The 18,374-nt window shown below is 52.0% G+C and overlaps 2 protein-coding genes across 2 annotated transcripts; one reads left to right on the top strand and one right to left on the bottom strand.

Annotated features, from left to right (window-relative positions):
- Positions 1 to 36: 36 nt before the first annotated feature.
- P4HTM (prolyl 4-hydroxylase, transmembrane) lies at positions 37 to 18,105 on the bottom strand. The gene is made up of 9 exons (XM_069812049.1): positions 17,799 to 18,105; positions 17,633 to 17,714; positions 8,068 to 8,258; positions 6,937 to 7,033; positions 4,709 to 4,871; positions 2,902 to 3,087; positions 2,381 to 2,471; positions 1,693 to 1,816; positions 37 to 403 (listed from the first exon to the last, which is right to left on the bottom strand). Exons 1-9 carry the CDS (start codon positions 18,045 to 18,047, stop codon positions 180 to 182), a joined length of 1,407 nt encoding a protein of 468 aa, XP_069668150.1. The 5' UTR covers positions 18,048 to 18,105; the 3' UTR covers positions 37 to 179.
- Positions 10,428 to 15,926, top strand: LOC104320730 (secreted frizzled-related protein 5). Its single transcript, XM_069812051.1, has 4 exons — positions 10,428 to 10,753; positions 11,511 to 11,683; positions 12,610 to 12,699; positions 13,556 to 15,926. The coding sequence occupies exons 1-4, from the start codon at positions 10,428 to 10,430 to the stop codon at positions 13,888 to 13,890; spliced, it is 924 nt and encodes a 307-aa protein (XP_069668152.1). The 3' UTR covers positions 13,891 to 15,926.
- Positions 18,106 to 18,374: the final 269 nt, after the last annotated feature.

Genomic DNA, 18,374 nt, shown 5'->3' with positions numbered 1-18,374 from the left:
CCCCGCCGCCCCGCCCCCAGAACACGCGGAGACGGCGCCCCTCTCTCCACGCTTTATTGGCGCGCGACGCGGCCCCGCCGCGCACGTGGCCCGCGGCCCCGCCCCTCCGCCCAGCGCGGGAAAAGGCCACGTGCGCGCGGCCAGGACCCTCCGCCGCGTCTGTCCGTCCCCCCCTGACCCTACAGCTCCAGGTGCACCCCGCTGTAGGCTTTATCCACTGTCCACTCGCCCGGGGCTCCGGCCCCGGCCTCCGCCCCCGCGTAGCGCTCCATCTCCTGCTGGAACTGCAGCTGCCGCCGGCGGTTGGGGTCCACGTTGATCCAGTTGTTGGCGATCCACTTGGTGCCTTGGGTGACCAGGCAGCCCCCGTGCAGGGCGAAGTCGTCCAGCTCCCCCACCCAGCCTGCGGAACGAAGCCTTGTTAGGAGGTGGCGAGGAGTGCTGCAGCACGGGCAGGCACAGCTGGGGCCGCACAGGGAGGCACGGCCAGTGAATGGTGACAGCAGCTCTCCTGCCCAGAGCGCCTGCTTGGATTTTGGCTCAGATACATCTTCTTAACAGGAGCTGGCTCCTCCTGACACCCCTTCATCTTAGTGCCATCCCACCCTAGCATCTATAAAGAGTTCACCAGGGCAGGCAAAATGCTTGTTGCCTCCGTGTCTCCGCTCGGCACAAGGGGCTCTTGCATTCTGCATCAGAGCTACTGTTTTTCTCAACTCTTCCCCAAATGGGAGGCTGGCATGGAAAAGATGGGTGCTGCCACTAGAAGGCCTGTGGAAGTCAGGGGCTCAGGGCCACATTAGAGATTGCATTTCAGCAGTTCTAAATGATCCTCTTTTTACAGAGGTCCCATCGTTTTTCTGTGGCAGACTTGCATCAGCAGCCGCCTTCCATTTAGGAAAAATTTGCTCATAAAAACACAACAGGGCTCTTCTTACAGGAGAGCGATGGTCTTGATATTACCACCCAACAGCCCAAATGCTGGTCTTGTGACCTTCTAGAGATGGAAACATGGGCTGCTCCCAGGGGAGCTGGAATGCTATACTCCTTCCTCCCACCACTGCTCAAAATCTGCCATCGAAACACTCTGGAGTCATACTCACCAGCAGCCTGGAAGATTCATGTCAATCCCCCAGCTTGGCTGTCAGGGGAAACCACGCTGCGCTTCATGAGAAAAACAGCCCCAAGGACACATATCAACAGGCTGCGGCTGAGCTATAAAGCAGGAGCTGGCCCCAAGCACAGCAGCGCCTCGCGCGGGGTGGACCATGCCTCCCTATGCTGCAGAGCTGATGGCCATGCCTTTGTCTACCTCCCCTCCCCACCCCTTTGGGCAACACCACATCAGTGAAACATTTTGAATTGCAGACCAAGTTTCAGCAGGAGTTTCAGCTCGCACAGCAGGATAGGAGGCAGCTGGCAATGGCTAGTGCAGCCAAGGTCTTTGTTTGCTAGCTGGTCCCGTCCCCCAAAGACATCAGGAGCCACTGACCTACTGCCTGTAAACAAAGGCCTTTCAGAGTCAGGAAGCTCCTACCCAGCTGGTGACAAGTAGACTCTACAGTTCCCACTAGCAGGCAGCTACCACCCTTTGGCTCTCTTCTGAGCATCTAGCCGCTGCAAGAAGACGACAGCTGTCACCTCCTGCAGTCCTACCCCTCCCAAGAGCCGAGTCTTGAAACAAGCCCATACCTTCTCCGTCTGACAGGTAGTTGTACCAGAAGACAGCAGTGCCTTGCTGAGGTTTCACTCGCAAATTGCCCTTGTCACAGTTTTTCCGAGTATCTCGCAGGTCAACATCGTTCTGGATCAAAGACTGGCAAGAAACCACAGAGAAGGTGTTGCAAACAGGGCTGGAACGAAGTGCACGCACTGGGCTGCCTCTGCTGCCAGGCGTCATCCTGCCCTTTGCCTGAACACCCCACAGGAACAGCTCAAGGCTGATGCTGGGCAGGACAGGGCTTTCACAACCCACCCGGAGCAGCCAGTTTCAATCCCCTGGAGGTCCATAACCTGTTTCTGAGCAGCCGCCCATTCCTTAACATATTGCCTGACAGGAGCACAACATACCTGCCAAGACTTAGTCTGAGGAAAGCTGCCCAGACAGAAGTGAGCAGGACTCGTGTTATGGCAGCAAGGCCAAGATACAGCCCCTCACACCTCTAAGTGGGGAGAGCTGCAGCTGTCAAAGCCCTGTGCCTCTTCCCTTGGCCTCAGAGGGAGAAGACCGTAAGAGGAGCACAGCTTCCCCATGCTCCAGCTACGAAGGCTAAAGTCCACCAACCTCACACACAGGACCCCTCCTGCAGCCGCAGTGAATAGACATTCAAAGAGGGACTCAGAATCCCCAGGGGGTAACATGTAGGTGAGATTCATTTACCATCTCTTCGTACGTCCTGTTATCAGCTATAGGAAAGACTGTTTCACCTCCCCCAGTCACATTGTTCAGGTAGAACAGCACTGTCACATACCTGCAAGACAGAGTGGCTGTCAGGGGACACAACTGGAACAGGAGGAGATGCACAGGGGCTGTCCGTACCCTGCCCCTCCACCATACATACAGCAGTTCCTCCAAGATATCACAAGATATGTGATTTGCACCATCAGCTTTTCTCCAAGGACAAGACAAGGACAATAAAGAAAATGCCCACCCACAACGGTGAGGGTGCGCTTCTAACCTCTGGTGGGGACAGCCCAGCAGCATTGCAGAACCACTCTGCCCTCCTTGCGTGGACCCACAGGATTTGCCCACCTCCCCCTTCAAACCCCTTCATGCTAGCGATCTCCAGAGCTGGTTTGTGAGCCCACAACCTGAGCACCAAGTCCCATGCGAGGTGAGGCGAAACAGCTCTCCACACCGCTTCTCTAACGCATTCCAGATTGTGCCAAGGCAGACCTTACCGGCAGGAGGTCTCAAACGGAGCGCTTTCATTGGCGACCAGCTTCGTGTGGCTGCAGGCGGTCTCGGGGAAGACGGGGCCACTGTCCATGTGGGCATGGTAGTGCCCTCCTTGGTCGTACCGCACAACCTGGAGGGGCTCGCTGTGCTCCACAATCTCGGGGGGCAAGCGAGTCAGGCGCATTACCCTGGGGAAGAGGAGAGAAGAGCAGGTGAGGAGAAAGCACCGTCACCCTAGTCGGCCACTACTCCCAAGCAGCGAGTAAATTCAGAGAAAGATAACTCCCTTCCCCAACAGACCAGAGAGACGGATGGGCTGCAGCAAGCACGCCAAGAGATAACTAGGTCCCTACAGATCTGTTGGACCATCAGCATCAGCTCAGAAAGTCCTTGTCAGGGTTAATAAAAAAACCCCAAAACCGAAGGGTGCATCTCCAGCAGGACTGCTTTCAGGAAGACTTTGCTTGCTCAGCAAGATCCCTTCTGTGTGTGTCCCTGGAGCCTTCATGTGCCATCTCATGGCTTCTCTGGACTCCTGCACACCACCTACAGACCTCAGGGACTGTTAGCAAAGCACAGGACCCCTGCTGAGAGCGAACAAGAGACTAGCTCTAGGAATATTCTTGTCACCTAACTCACCTTTCCCTGTTGCCTTTTCAGCAGCCTCCCCCCAGGGCAGAGGGGCACTGGAAGTGATCAAGGAGACCGGAGCCCTCCTGCTCTGGGATTTTTCCGCTGCTACATCTGAGATCATCCCCAAGGAAAGCAGGTACGTCTCGAGACCTGCCAAAGAACACTCAGAGCTCTGAGAATCAGGACTGGTGAAGCCCTTGGGGCAGGTGCAAAGGGAACGCAGCACCCAAGCAGGATGGCAAAGCCCCTCCAGGCACCGCATAGTCCCAGGGAGGACTAACAGCCTCCTTCAGTGCTATGTCTTCACGTCCTTGTAAGAGCAGCCAACTGAAGAGCGTAAAAGCAGTATGCCGATGCCTGTGTGCGCTGGCTAGCTGGCACGGAGAAGGTGGCAGCCAGAGCCTGCTCTAATCAAGGCAATATGCAACCCCATTCTCCCGCTGGAATGCACTGAAGAAAAGGAGCGGCCAACAGCCGTTTTCAAGCCTCGGGACAGATTTTACCCACCCATGTTCTGGGCGAGGACCAGCGCCACAGGAACAAGGGAGTCTCCAGCCAGTTATCTGAAACTCACCACGGCTAAACGATTTGGCCTGCATGCTGGGTTTCTACGCTTCCCAGTACCAAATCTGTGATGAAGGGAAGGGTAAGAGGTTCTCCTGTCTGCTGTGAGCTGCCCTGCGATACATGTGCTCAGAGGATTAAACTAACTCGGCTTACTTGAGGTGAAGTTGTGCTTGTTAAAAAGTCAGCTCTGAACAGCTAAGACAGATTTCAGTGAAATGCATGAGTAACTAAAGCAAATGACAGTAACTACTGGCACCCAGACAGGATTGGAAATGGGCAGTTTCTCCCAGTAAGCTCATTTACTAATTAGAATGAATTATTTCATATAATGCCAAGTCTTCTTGGTTTTATAGGGCTGTTCCCAAAAGTGAATGGAGATGCTGAAAGGTTTGATTTTTCTTTTTCCTTTTCCATGGGACAATACAAATTCTTGTTCTAATGAAAACCTCCTCTCCCCATTTTGTGTCTGTGTTCATTGCTCTTTATACTCCAAAGACTTTCACGCAATTAGGAAGTGTGAATATTAGCAAGTCTGCCACTGCCTCTCCCAGCACAGGTGGTCCTCATGGCTAGACAAACCCAACGGCCCCTCGGCTGCCTGGCCCTTACCTTTGCCGTATGGCTCTCATGACCTGGTGTGCCCCCTCGCCCTGGTACAGCCAGGTGTGCTGGCTGTTGCGCACCAAGTCACTCATCTTCACTTTCTGGCTTCCCATGTACTTGTGGAAATCACGGATATTCAATCGTTTGAACTCCTCCAAACTCAGCACACCTAGGGGAAGAGAGGAAAAGCTGGCTGACTCTGGTGCAGGTAATAATAGTTCTTGGCGTCCTGTACTCAGAGAAACCACCAGCTGAGGGCACTGCAGAAATTGCCTTCCTCAGACAAACCCCATTCAGGGTCCACCACTGTGCCCACCACCGGCTGCACCCGCTACGTGCAGGATTACAGGCCCCAGCCATGCTCTCGCCTTTAGCAGAGTAGAGGGCATACAGCAACCTGCAAAAGTGAACTGTTAGCTGCCGTACAGGGTCAGAACTGGGACAGGTGAAGTACCATTTTGAACTTTAAAAAGCTCCTAAAACATACAAATCAATCCATCAAAAGAGAGAAATAGCCAATACAGTTCTAACATATGCAATCCCACAGCTAAAAAGCCTGCGCCACCTGATGCCTTGGAGCTTGTTAGTTAGATATTTAAATAGACACGTGTAGGAGCAGAGTGGGACACCTCAGACCATATTTTCTACAAGACCCTGCATGGTAATTTAAAAAAGCCAAACCAAAACAAGCGGTACATTCTTCTGAATTTGTGTAATTGCAAAACACGAGTGAGAAATACAACAGAGTATGATCTTGCGTAAGTAGAAATAACAGAAAAACCAGAGGTAAAAAGTGGTTTCTACTGACACAAGTATTTCTTGTTTGCACTCAACTGGACTCAACAAGGGTTAGACTTTGGCCTTTGTCGGCTTCAGAAAAATCCTCACATTTGTTGTTTCCCCTTTCTGAAGAAGGGAAGCCCCGCACTGGGGACCAGGTCCCCGGGACCAGAGCTTGCGGAACACTGCAGCATGCTGCCTGGCAGCCAACATGCATCATGGGCTGCAAGTGGAGCTCACTCAGGCAGCAAACCCAGTGCTGCTGTGGTGCCAGCTCTGCTCCCCAGGCACACAGCACTCTCCAGCAGGAGGAAGGACCAGCCCCCAGGGTCAGCCTGGGACAGGTCCTCAGGTGCCAGTGGTTGTGGCCAAATTACCCACACCATTATTATTTCTAGTGTCTCCCTGTCCCCACTTCCCCAGGTTGTGACCTCGTCACTTGGTGTCACGTACCAGTCTAACAACGGAGTGAAGCAGCTCTCTGGAAGCAAGGTCCTGCCAAGAGCACTTTAACAGGACCTTCCATTAGTTGATGTCCGGAACAGTGGAAAAGCCACTGAGGACTCAGTCATACGCTCCTGCCCCTGCCAAGAATGCCACCATCCCAGACGAGCAGGGCATGGGGTGCCCTCCGGATATTTAGGCATTCACACGGGTACTGCTTCAAACCAACTCCTCCTGGGCAGCTCTCAATGCCAGGTCACTGGAAGAGAGCGTGCAGAGCCTGTGCGTTCACTTAATTTGATTAGGAAATGGAGAGTTGCTTAATTGAGGCCACTCTAATTAGAGCAGCAGAGGTTAGAGTGCATGTCCGGACCAGTGGGAGCCCTTGGGAGACCAGGAGCAGGAGGGGCAGAAGTGGCCTCATGGAATACAGAGAGTTTGCAGCGGCAGAGAGGGGGGTCAGCAACAAAGGCTGACCAACAAAACCACCCTCACTTCCACTTATTCTGCCCTCCCTTGCCAGTGATACAGGGCTCCCAGCCTGCTGCAGAAGTCTCCCTGAAAACAGGGCGGGGAGTGGAGGGTGCAGCTTAAAAACTGAAGCCCAGGTAACAACAGCTATGCAGTCAGATCCAGAGCAGTCTCTCAGACCACAGGAGCAGAAGCACACCCTCAAGGTCCTGTTACAGCAGGGCAGGAACCAAAGCAGGTCTGACAGGGGGAGAGGGAGTGGAGAGTTGTGTTCTGGTCCTGCTTCTGCAAGATCCAAGCCCAGGCAGTGGAACTAGTCTGCTGCTAGACTGGTGATGAAGGGGCAGGAGTGCTGCGATGAGAGGTTTACACTGGTTTTAATTTTTTACAAAGGTCTCTAAAGCAGTGTTATTTTCTTTTGAAGAATACAGCAAGAGAAACAGGCCTGGGCAGGGACACGGCTCTTGCTCTGCCCCACACGGCTGTGCGAGGCATCCAGCATGCTGAGGGTGAAGGGATTCCCATGGAGCTGCTCTTACCGTTCCCATCAGGATCAGCCTTGACTGCAGTGTACATCTCCCGGATGTTTTCGGGGGTCATCCACCTGCCATTCCCAAGCCGGGTGTGGGTCAACACCTGAAATTCATAAATGGATCAACAGCGGGCACTGGTTTCTTGTACTACTGAAACCCTACAGACTCCCTGCTTGAGGCCTGGCGGGCTCTCCTCTGCAGCACATCAGCCAGCCAGGCGTCAGCACATCTCTGCAGAAAGAAGACTGCAGTGAGAATTATCTGGCAGCCACACACAGTGTGTGGCTGATGAGTGCTGTTGTTTCCAGTTTAGGTCATGGCAAATTACTGCTGGGACTCGGTTAACCAGTCCTGAGGCAGAAAGGGCACAGCTCTTTCTCTTGAAGGGAAAGTAAAGCTATTGATGATAAAAGTGAATGCTTTTACTTGTCCAAGATAAGGGCTTGGAACAAAAAGGCTTCCTTTTCATGTGGACAGAGAGATGCAGTATCCTGGAGAGCTCTCAGCAGGCTCTGACCTCCAGAGAAAAGGAGCCTTGCCCTGGGTTGTCACTGCCACAGTTCCCCATACTCCACAATGCTTGCTGCCCACAGGACAGTACAGACCCGCAGCCCCACCTGAAACGGGAGCCCATGGGGGTGACATCCTTGAACTGCCAGCACCTGCCCTGACGCACCCTGCCATACCGGGCAAGGGTGCTGAAGACCTGTGGACAAGGTGCTTGTTATCCCCCTCCAGGGTCATTAATAGGGGTGGCTTTGCTGGTGACTTGTCAATTAGCACGGTTAGCTCCCCACAGGCCACACAAAGCAGTGCCTATGCTACAAACTCCCCAGGACACCCAGGAAGAGGAAACCCACAGCCCAAGGAACATTTTACCCAGCAAATTCAAAACACGCATCTCCTGCCAAGGACCCTTACTACCTCCCAATAGCATGACAACTGCTGCACTTTCCACCCGAAACTTCCATGCTGAAGGCCAGCACCAGTCTGGAGACATAAAATTAAGCAAATACTGATCAGTATATACTGGGATCTGGCCCTACCCAAGCACATGAGTAATCAAGTGACTATCTGAGGAGGGGACCTGCCAGAAGGTCCCACAGCAAACCTTCCCCATTTTGTCCCACACTCTACCTCTTTGAGCTGCAGCTGCCCATCCTGATTGTGGTCCAGCAGATTGAAAATGTCCATCTGGCTGATTTCTATCATTTCCATGGCTTCCTCATAGTCATCCGTTGGTAGGATCTGGCTCTTCTGCAGCCCCTTCAGCTGTGCCAGATGGACGATGAGCTTGCACTCTTCCTCCGTCAGGAAGTCAGGAATTTCTGCAGCAAAAGTGTGAGCAGCAACAGAGACTGAGGAACTGTCAGAGTGGGAGCCCATACTGATGGCAGGCCACTCAGAAGGAAAAAAAAAAAAAGGTGGGGGGGAAATTTAGGAACTGCCTAAGTTTGGGACATTCAAACACATCCACCCTTCTACCAGAAAAGCTCTCAAGGAGCACACACCTGAGCTGCTGGAGGTGGGTATTTTTACAGCAGCAGTTCCTAAATGTTTGGATCCAGGGGTCAAGCCCTTAAACTCTCTCGCAGATACCACAATGGACAAAGGAGTGAACAAACACGTGCATATCACTGCATATTATCACTTCAAAGGTGACATGTGGATCACAGTCTGGGAACTGGCGCTCTACAGGAAGGGAGGCCAAAAATCTTTACGGTGGGCAGTGGTGATGGCCAGGGTTTCAGGCTTCCTTGCTCTCATGTGGAGGGGGTGGCACTTTGCACAAAACCAAACACCTTTCAGGGGAACCTGGCACAGTGCTCTACTATGAAACTCAAACAGCAAAGAGACAACTTCCAAACTTATTCCCACTCATTCCCTTGGTCCCCCACTAAAAATGGTCTTCAAATGCAACATTAAAGGGGAAGACACTGTGCATGGTGGATGCCACGCTCCATACCCAGATAGCATCCTGGTATCACCAGCTTTCCTTTGCAGCACACCACCAGCAGCAATCAGGCAATACCAGGATCCCAAGCAAATTTAACTGCAGAGAAATCCACTGATGACGGTGAAGCTAAGAGATTTCTAACTGCATGGTGCACTGGGCACACACTTGCAAAGCGCTGGAGAGGTCCCATTCCACAGCACAGTTACATTGTGGCCCAGTAGGTTGAGAAGATCCTTCTGGCTGATGTCTGTCACTGCTACAGGGATCTTGTAGAGATCAGCTCTTCAGGGATCAGCTGCTGAGACTTTTGAAGAGGAAAAGAAAAACCACCAAAGCAGGACAGGTTTAAGTGCTCCTAGGCCCAAGGTCCTGCTCTTCAAATTGCAGCCCCCTAGAGCTCCTGCAAGTATGTGCCAAGGACACATTTTATCTCCACTACAGCAGCAATCCTCAAAGGGGGAAAAAAAAAGTTAATTACTTCCATGACCTTAAATCAACCCTATCAACTCAAACTGTCAATACGCAGTTGGCTTCTTGCTAAGTACAGACCAGAACTAGCTCTGTAGAAAATGAGATGTTCCTGGGAAGCCCCAGCAACACAATGCAGCCGGCTGTATCCGTAACACCCTCCGAGGAAACAATTTCCGCCACAGGCAGCACAGGGTCCTTGTGCCAGAGGATGCTTCAGCGCTGGAGCTTCCGCTGGCTGGTTTGAACCTCATGGCACGGCACCACATCCGAATGAACTGCGTGCTGGCAAGCAACGCCCCCAGTATTTCCAGTTCCCCAAACTGGGCTACAATAATGATGGCTTCTGGAATCTTAATTACGTGCTGGAGGAAGGACAATCCTGCTCTTCAGTGGTAGTAACGGGACTTTGTAATGAAGTAAAAATTCTGTTAACCGGAAAGCATGCTCTGTCACGCAGGTTGCAAGGTGAGGGGGTTTCCAGCTAAGCGCCGCCAATCTCATCTGCAAACAACGTGGCTCCACAGCTACAAATTAGTTCCTCTCTGCCCTCAGCTCTCTGAAACAGTTAACTTCTGGCTGTGAAACCATCCTATCTCCCTGCCTCCTCAACAATAGATCCAGCTAAACAAATGCCTCCTAATTGACTTTGAGCAACACTTGATTGCTTTTACAAAAAACAAAAGAGAGGAAAACATTGGGGTTTATGAAATAATGACTAATCCTGGAGCAAGAGAAAGGGGATGGGTTGGAGCACTGGTGTCAAACAGAGATTCAATCTTGGCTGAAAGAGCCCCAAGACACATGGGCCAAGTCATTCATCCCTCCCCAACTGCCCTCATTTCCACACCTGCTGATCTAAGCCAAACCCCTGCTAAAATCCAAACAATCGGGGCCGCTGGCAAACGAAAATTGGAGCATTGTCTTCCCCATGAGGGCTCTGAAAGGGCCGCACTTAATGAGGATGGATTGACAGAGAGGTGGCTCATAGGCTATAAAAGGCATCCCACAGTCAGGAGCAGCTCAGTCCAGGGTGTGCTGCCCGTTCGCCTGCTCCCAGCTTGCTCTGAGCATGGTCACGGCCCACCGCAGGCACCCCTCAAGGTCGGGCAGCCCATGGCTGCTGGGTCTCCTGGTGCGCCTGCTGCTCTGGGGCTCTCCAGGAGCCTGGGCGAGCTACCTGAGGAGATCCTCCAGCTGCACACCCATTCCACACCACATGGCCTTGTGCTACGATATCGGCTACTCCGAGATGAGGATTCCCAACCTGCTGGAGCATGAGACCATGCCAGAAGTGATCCAGCAGTCTTCCAGCTGGCTGCCCTTGCTGGCCAGGGAGTGCCACCCAGACGCTAGGATTTTCCTCTGCTCCCTCTTTGCACCAATCTGCTTGGACAGGTAAGATGCTTTTAGAAGTTATTTCAGCTCTGGCAAGTAACACTCCCCAAGAGCGCAACTGCATTTGCCTCCCAAGAGAAAATGCATGCAACGTGATCAGCACAGTCCCCGAGAAGCCGGGCTGCCCTGCTGGGCAAGGGGCAACTGGATTACCCAGCAGGGACCTTCCCTCTGAAAGTGAAACATGAGCATTTAATCTTGCAGGAGCAGAAACCTTATGTTCCCTCCTCTGGATTTTCTTGCTCTCCCACCCCAGGCACTGCTGCCGTCTCCCCCGGCCACCCCTGTCACACACCACAGTATCTGCTGGCACCCACCGGCTTCACCTCCCGCTTCCCCTGCAGCCCCCTGCATGCAGCTCCTGCCCCAAACATGTAGGGGGTTTCTCAGCCCGACAGTGCCAGCAGCAGAGAGAAATCCTCAGTCTTGAGGTGCAGCCATCAAAGTACAGAGCTGCTAAGGAAACTGGGCATCTAATTAGGCACCTGTAAAGGTAAGCAGCCTTTGCACAACTAGAGAAGATCCCTGGGTGGGAGGAAGGGCTTCTGGCAGCAGCCTGTAACAAACAGCCTCATCCCTCATCCCTCCTGTCCTCAAAAATCCATTGTTTGCTTCCTGGGCATGAACGTTCAAAAGACATCAAAGACCCCCAAACAGCTCTCCTAGCGCTACAGTGTGCAGCGCGGTGCCAGGGCTTGACCCTCAGCCTGCTGCCGGGAGGAGTCCAGAGGTGCTGCAATCCCCATCCCCTCCCCAGGCTCATCTACCCCTGCCGCAGCCTGTGCGAAGCCGTCAAGAGAAGCTGTGCACCCGTCATGGCTTGTTACGGCTACCCCTGGCCCGAAATCCTGAACTGCAGCAAGTTTCCTGCAGATCATGAACTGTGCATTGCAGCAGTGTCCACAGATGAAAACTCCTCGAGCAGGAGAAGTAAGTTGGTTTTTTTTTCTCATGTTATTCCATATGTAACACTGAAAGCTTGAAAGGATGGGCCTATGCCTTGTTTCTATTCCTAATATTTCTGGTTGCAAGCTCTATTTAAAAAAAAATAATTCTGAATTCTAGTTTTGTTCTCTCTGGGAACTCCATCATGTCTAAAAAATTAGCGTAACGTTGACTGCAGCTTGTTCCCCTCTCTACTGTATTCATTAGCTCCCTGGGTGCCGTCAGATCGTGCAGGGTTTGGGGCAGGGGAAAGGAATCGCTGTAAAAGCCTAACACTCAGGCACAGCATGAGAGCTTGTGGTGTGCAGGCTCCAGGCGGCGAGACGTGCTTCCAGCGGAGCTAAAGAGCTGCAGCCCTGATCTTTCAGCTGTGCCCAGGGTTTAAAAACATGCAAAAAGAAATGTTTTGCAAGCCTTCTCTTGAAACATTAGGAAACACCACAAAGGGGCATGAGCCTCTGCAGACATGAGTTACACAAGAAAAAAATCTTAAAGACTGAAAGACTAAATTAAACACCCAGATACTGATGAACACTGGGGGAGATTCAAGAGCAGTTAAGGGGAGAACAGACACCTCATTTCAGCATCACTGGATGGAGTCTGGCCATACCAGTGGCTTTACTGTTTCATCCAAACTAGGAGATCTTCATTAAGCATTTTCACTGCTGCTTTAACATGCAGCAACACACACAAGCCTAAACAAAGCAGGACAAGCAGTGTCTGCCCCACCCACAGAAAGGAGAGCATAACATTTTCCCACCCTGGCACTCTGAGCTCTTTCTCCAGGGTCTAGGCAGCTCAGGAGGAAGCACCACTTGGAAACAGCAAGCCACCACTCGCAGCTCTCAAAATTCATTATGCCTTTTCCAGTGAAGCTTGAAAAGGGTGTTATAACCAAATCTCTGTTGCAGTAGTGCCCCGAGCCAGCTGCAAGGACTGTGAGCTTGAGGAGGCCAGCACTGCCAGGGAGATCCTGGAAAACCTCTGCACCAATGATTTTGGTGAGTACCACCATCTCTTCCTCCCATTCCCTCCAGCAGCCAAGTAGTGGCATGGACAGAAAATGGCTTTGCCATAACAAACTGACTTGGAGGAACTGCAGCTTTTACAGCAGATCCCAGGGATTTTCAGGTCCCAACTTACCTGTTAGGTAGCAGGAGGGCCCAGCTCCAAGCAGAACCCAAGGTGAAGACCTGCTTTTATTTCTGTGGGCTCTGATTTGGTTTGGTCTGTGGCTGCTAAACATAAGCACTACTCTGATTTTCCCTTGGAGACCAACATTTCAATCAATGCCCATAAAAACCTGTAGCAAAATCCATGTCAGCTATTTCAAACTTCAATACTGTTGCTCTAGTAATGTGACTCTCCCTCTCCTAGCTCAAGCAGGTGGCAGCACTGGCTCTGCTCAATCAGCTGGCAGGAAGTTTTCAAGATACTGTCCTGAATTCAGACACACAATCTTCATGAAAAAAAAAGTTAAAAATCCTGGGCAGGTGGCAGTCATGTCACCTCCTGAAATCCCAGCTCAGAGAACAGTCAAGTAATTTGCACGACACCAGGACACTGATGCATCCACTTGCTTGTGCCCCTGCTTCCTACAGGGTTTCTGCCCATGCAGCGGTGCTGACACGCCTTTGCCACTCTCACGAGAAAAGTGGAGTGAGAAGAACTGTGTTCAGTACTGGAAACTAACCTCAAATGAGAACTTTTACAAGTTCACTGCAATTACAAGAGCTTGGATGGATGCATCAGCACATTACAGAAACAGCAAGAAAGCCTTGTGTTGGCTGTGTGTTTAAGTAGGTAAGAGCTATGAAAAGTAAACAGAACTAACAGCTCTTTTTCCAACCCCCACAGCAGTGAAAATCCGAATCCTGAGGAAGAACACCACCACCACCATCTCGGACTTCGACCTGGACCCCTCCAAGGTGGAGGTCCTGAAGCACGGCCCACTCCTCAGAACTGAAATCCCCGCCCGGCTCCAGCAGTGGCTGGACATAGATGCTACCTGCGTCCACAACATCATGAGAGGCACTCACGCAGGGGTCTTCGTTGTAAGCGGCGAAGTACAGAGTGACAAAGTGGTGGTGAACAAGGCCTACGCCTGGCAGAAGAAGAACAGGAACCTGCACCAGGCGGTGCGGAGGTGGAAACATCACCGCTGCCCTGAACAGGCTGGCCGGAAGGTCTGAAAAATCTCAATTCCAACAATAAGAAACTGCTCCCTTCCCTATGGCTAGAAAACTCCTTTCCCTGGCAGTTGGTGTTTTGGAGATGTACAGTCCATATTTTTAGGTGATTTGAAGCAGTCATAGTCCACAGATAGGGCCTGTTTTCTTGAGACAGAGCTTAAGGATACAGATTTAACATATTCCTCTCGCAAGGCTCTGTAGACATAGGACTTGCAATGGATGGCTTTGTGTAGGATCCAACAGCACAAGAAAACTGAACTGAACTCTGCAGGTGAGCACAAACTAGAAGAGACCTTTAGTAACAGCTCCTTCTAGTTCTTGTCATCAAAGTTGATAGCCATTTCAGCTTCGTTATTTGACCCTGAGACACTGATGCTGTCCAAGTGCCTGCTTGCTTTCTGTCCAGAAACATTACACCGAAGTCTCCCTGACTGCTAAGTGATGCTTTTTGTATACTGGAGCAAATAGTTTACTCTTGAACAGTCCAAGGTAAATTAAGGGGGAGAGGAACCCACCCCGGCAATGCCTGGCCCCTTAAAAAATGAATGCTAAACTCTGCTCTTGAGCAGTCACTCAGGCTGTCCCTTCAGCTTGCTGCGCTGAGAGCTGATGAGCATCCGCACAGGTAAGAGGAAACAGCCATTCTTGAGCAAGAAAAGCAAAGATAACTGAGGGTTTCTGCATAACAGGGAAAACCATTTTTTTAACATCAGAAATTCGGTTTGGATCAGAAGATTCTGGTAACTGGGGAACTACTGAAGATACCAAGATATCACAAGAGCCTTGAAAAAGAGCAGAGCAGGAGTGGGACATCAGCTGTTTAAACCTCTGCTTTGGTGTGCAACAGCAGCTTTGCTTGGGACTTGGAGGTGAGCCCCAGCCACAGCACAATAGGTGCTACTTGCAGTTCCGATATGGGAGGGGGGGGAGAAATGTTACACAGCTGTCTGGCCTTCCACCCACATGCAAGGAAGACAGAAAAGGTGGCAAAATTCAGTCTCACCAAGTTCTCTGCAGCTCACTCTCTCTCTCACCGAAGTAAGTAGGGACTGTAATTCCCTGTAGGGGTAAACACAGCTATAGTTCTCTGCTTCAGACCACAGAGCAGAAAACAGCAAATCCCCAAACGAGAAAGCAAGTTGGATTTCTACTGCCTAACAAACAACTGTCCATGGAAAGTTTCCTACACTGGATTAAACTTGGGACTGAAATAAGAGGAAAAACAGCTTTTGGGAGAAACGCGTTCTGCCTTGTTCATGACGCCTGCAGTCTAGGTTGTGGAAAGAGCCGCCCGGTTTGATGGAGACACATTGCCTCCCTGTGCTCGTAAAGCACACCAACAACCCATGATGCGATCTCCTCTTCAGATTTAGTGTGGGCTGAGATGAGCGCTCAGACACTCACTCTGAAATTCAGCTGTGCCCTGACATTTGTGCAGTGATTACTTCTGTTCCCTGAGGCTCAGAAGAAAAACACAGCGAGATTTCCTATTTTTATTCCTCCCCACTGCCTTGTCTTGCAAACTGCCACCCAATCCACAGAATCTGCTGCCAGGTGGTCCCTGCAACGGCAGTATCTTCTGAACAGACTGCGTTTGGAAAACACAACAGAACACATAAAAGCTCTGAAGGTTGAAAAGGCTTTGTCTGATATTTGTTTTCCATTAATAGGATTATTTGATTACTAGTGTTTCCTAACTAAAAAACGCACAGATGGTCTGACTTACAAGCTTTAGAAATGACGTCTCATAGCCAGAGGGGGAAAAAAATAGGGCAGGGACTTTTTCATAGCTCCACGAAATACGCTTGGGTTCAATGCAGATGACTTACCCACATTTAAAAAACAAACCGCAAGTTCCCCTATGGTGCCCAGTGCCATGCTCCAAAGCACAGAGTTCACATTAAATCATTAATGAGCTGTCCCAGAAAAAATCCCCAGAAATTCAAGAGTCCTTCTTTGCTAGTGACTTCTGGGTTTGTCTAACACAACCAAGTTAAATATACACTTCCACTAATTTAAACAACAGCCATGCAATAAATCAGTTTTTTTTAAACCAGTTGATGTAGATTGGTACTATTTGCATAGATAGAGAAGTCTCTGGAAGTCTTTTAAAGTCAGAGCTGGCTCCTGGCAGGTTCATCCGGGAGATAAGAGCCGTCTTGCAACTTGCCGTTGCTAAATAAGGGACTCCTTATCGAACGACAAAGGAGAACAGACTCGCGTGGCATCTCAAATGTTGAATGTCCATCACTGCCTGTGATACCATCCTCAGGGAGCAAAGCTTCCCTTGGAACCAATGGAAGTGCCAGAGTGACAAGTTAAAAGTTGTGGGATTAGTGCTGCCAGGACAAACCTGCCTTTTCTCAACTTCAGCACCTTCCTTGCAGGCCAGGATGAACTCTTTCAATTAAGCGGTACCGGCAGGGCAGAGAAGGTGGAAACAGGAGCTTCCCTGAGTGGTTTTCCTGAGTGAAAACCAGTGATTGCCCCAGACTGTGGTTCTGGTAATGCCATAATTTTTTTTTTGATCGCTGTGGGGTATCAGTCCCAGGTTGGTGTGTCTGTTTACTGAATGTCAGGCAGAAATCCACTTAGAAATTTGTAAACCATGAGGACCACACATGTAGAAATGACAAGAGAACTTTGTGTGTTTCTTCCAGATACTTACGGCCTTAAAGGAGTTTAATAAGAAACCTATCTGATTTATGGCCAGGCTTTCAATGTATATAGCCTATTTGGAATCAGAAAAAACCCCTCTTTTTATATTATTGAGAAAGCATCTAAAAGACTGTCAATGCTATCTTTTCAGAGACAACAGGTTCTCTCTAACTTTGCAGCAGCAGGAATTTTGTAATCATCTGTCCCCAAAAATTAATTTGTATATTCTCAGTGGATTTCCAGAACACAGAGTTCAATTAATGAGACCTTACCAGTCACAGCAAAAATCACGGAAAGGTAAAGGTTTTAAAATCTCTGAAAGACAGATGTTGTGTGGTTGTGCATCAGAGCAGCCAGAAATAAAGATAAATCTAGAACAGGACGCAAAATGGTGGAAGACATTAAACTTATCAATTCTCCTGTTACTCATTTCCTCAGCACTGAAGCACCAACACTAAATTGCTTTATCATCATTTATTACCAAAAGTTTGGGGATCTCTTGTCCCTTCCTAATACCGAGCAGCTTCTTCGAGGTCGTCTTCAGTGATCTGCTGTCTATGCACGGTATTTTAAAGGGAATCTGAAAGAACCTGAAAAGGTTAATCTTCCAAATTCTTCTAAGTGGGCCATCCAGAACACGTAACCTCCGCAAATACTGTACTGAAATACCTTAAACAAAATCACACTCTTTTTAACGCAGCCCCAAGGAAAAGTAGCACAGGGAGGAGAAGGGAACAGGCGAGAAGTCATTTTCCCCTGAGTGGGTGTAAGACAGCGGCGGGTGCGAGACAGACGCCCCCCTGCCCCCCCCCCACGGCCCCGCCGTTACGGCAGCGGCGGTGGAAGCCGGCAGGGCAGCGCGGCCGGCGGCGACCTCCCAGACCTGCCTGCCGGGACCCGCGGCCACCGCTCCCACAGCCCCGGCACCGGGTGACGGCCACCAGCCGGCCCCGGGGGGGGGGGAGTCGAGCCGCCGGCCCGCTACCGGCGTGCCTGAGGGGCCGGCAGCAGCTCGGGCCGGTCTCCGCTGCGGCCCTACCGGCGGGGAGAAGGCCGGGGGCGGGTCAGCGGGGCCGGTACTCACCGAAGAGGAGCGGCTTGAGGCTGAGGGTGCGCACGGCGTGGACCCTGCCGGGCACCAGCTCCACCCGCTGCGTGTGGCCCACCTGCGGGGAGAGCAGCGGTGAGCGGCGGCGCGGCCGCGGCCCCGGCCCCTGTCCCGGCCCCCCCCCACCCCGTCGCGGCCTTGCCTTGATGCCCTCGAGGCGCGGGAGGGCGCGGGCGGGTGGCGGCGGCGGCGGCGGCGGGGGGGCGGCGGGCGGCCCGCCGGCCTCGCCGGCGCTGAGGTGCACGAAGAGCAGCAGCCCCAGCACGTTGAGGACGTAGAGGTGGGCGAAGACCATGAGGACGAGGAAGTAGGGCCGCGAGCAGACGGGCCGCGGGCGGCCCCCCGGCGGGCCGGGCAGCGGGGGACCCTCCGACCGCGCCGCCGCCGCCATCGCGCCCCCGGCCCGCCAGGCCTCGCGCGTCACCCCGGCAACCGCCCGGCGTGCTGCGTCACGGCGCCGCGGGGCGGGGCCGGGCCAGCGGAGGGGGCGTGGCGCGGGCGGGAAGGCGCAGGTGTGGCGGCGGGCCCCGCCCCCTCCCCTTGTTGTCGTGTCCCGTCCCCCGTCCCCCCCCCCCCCCCGTCCCAAGAAGAGCCAGGACACCTCCGAAGTTAGAAAGTCACAATTTATTTCAAATAAACCAAGGGCACACCTCTGGCAACCGTCTCCCGGGCGGTTTCCGCCGCCCCTGCCCCTCTCCAGTGTGTGCGAAGAAAAGCG

This window comes from Haliaeetus albicilla, chromosome 24, assembly GCF_947461875.1.
Source record: "Haliaeetus albicilla chromosome 24, bHalAlb1.1, whole genome shotgun sequence".
Lineage (NCBI taxonomy): Eukaryota > Metazoa > Chordata > Aves > Accipitriformes > Accipitridae > Haliaeetus > Haliaeetus albicilla.
The sequence above is the reverse complement of the archived record's forward strand: the minus strand, read 5'-3'. Positions and strand labels throughout refer to the sequence as shown.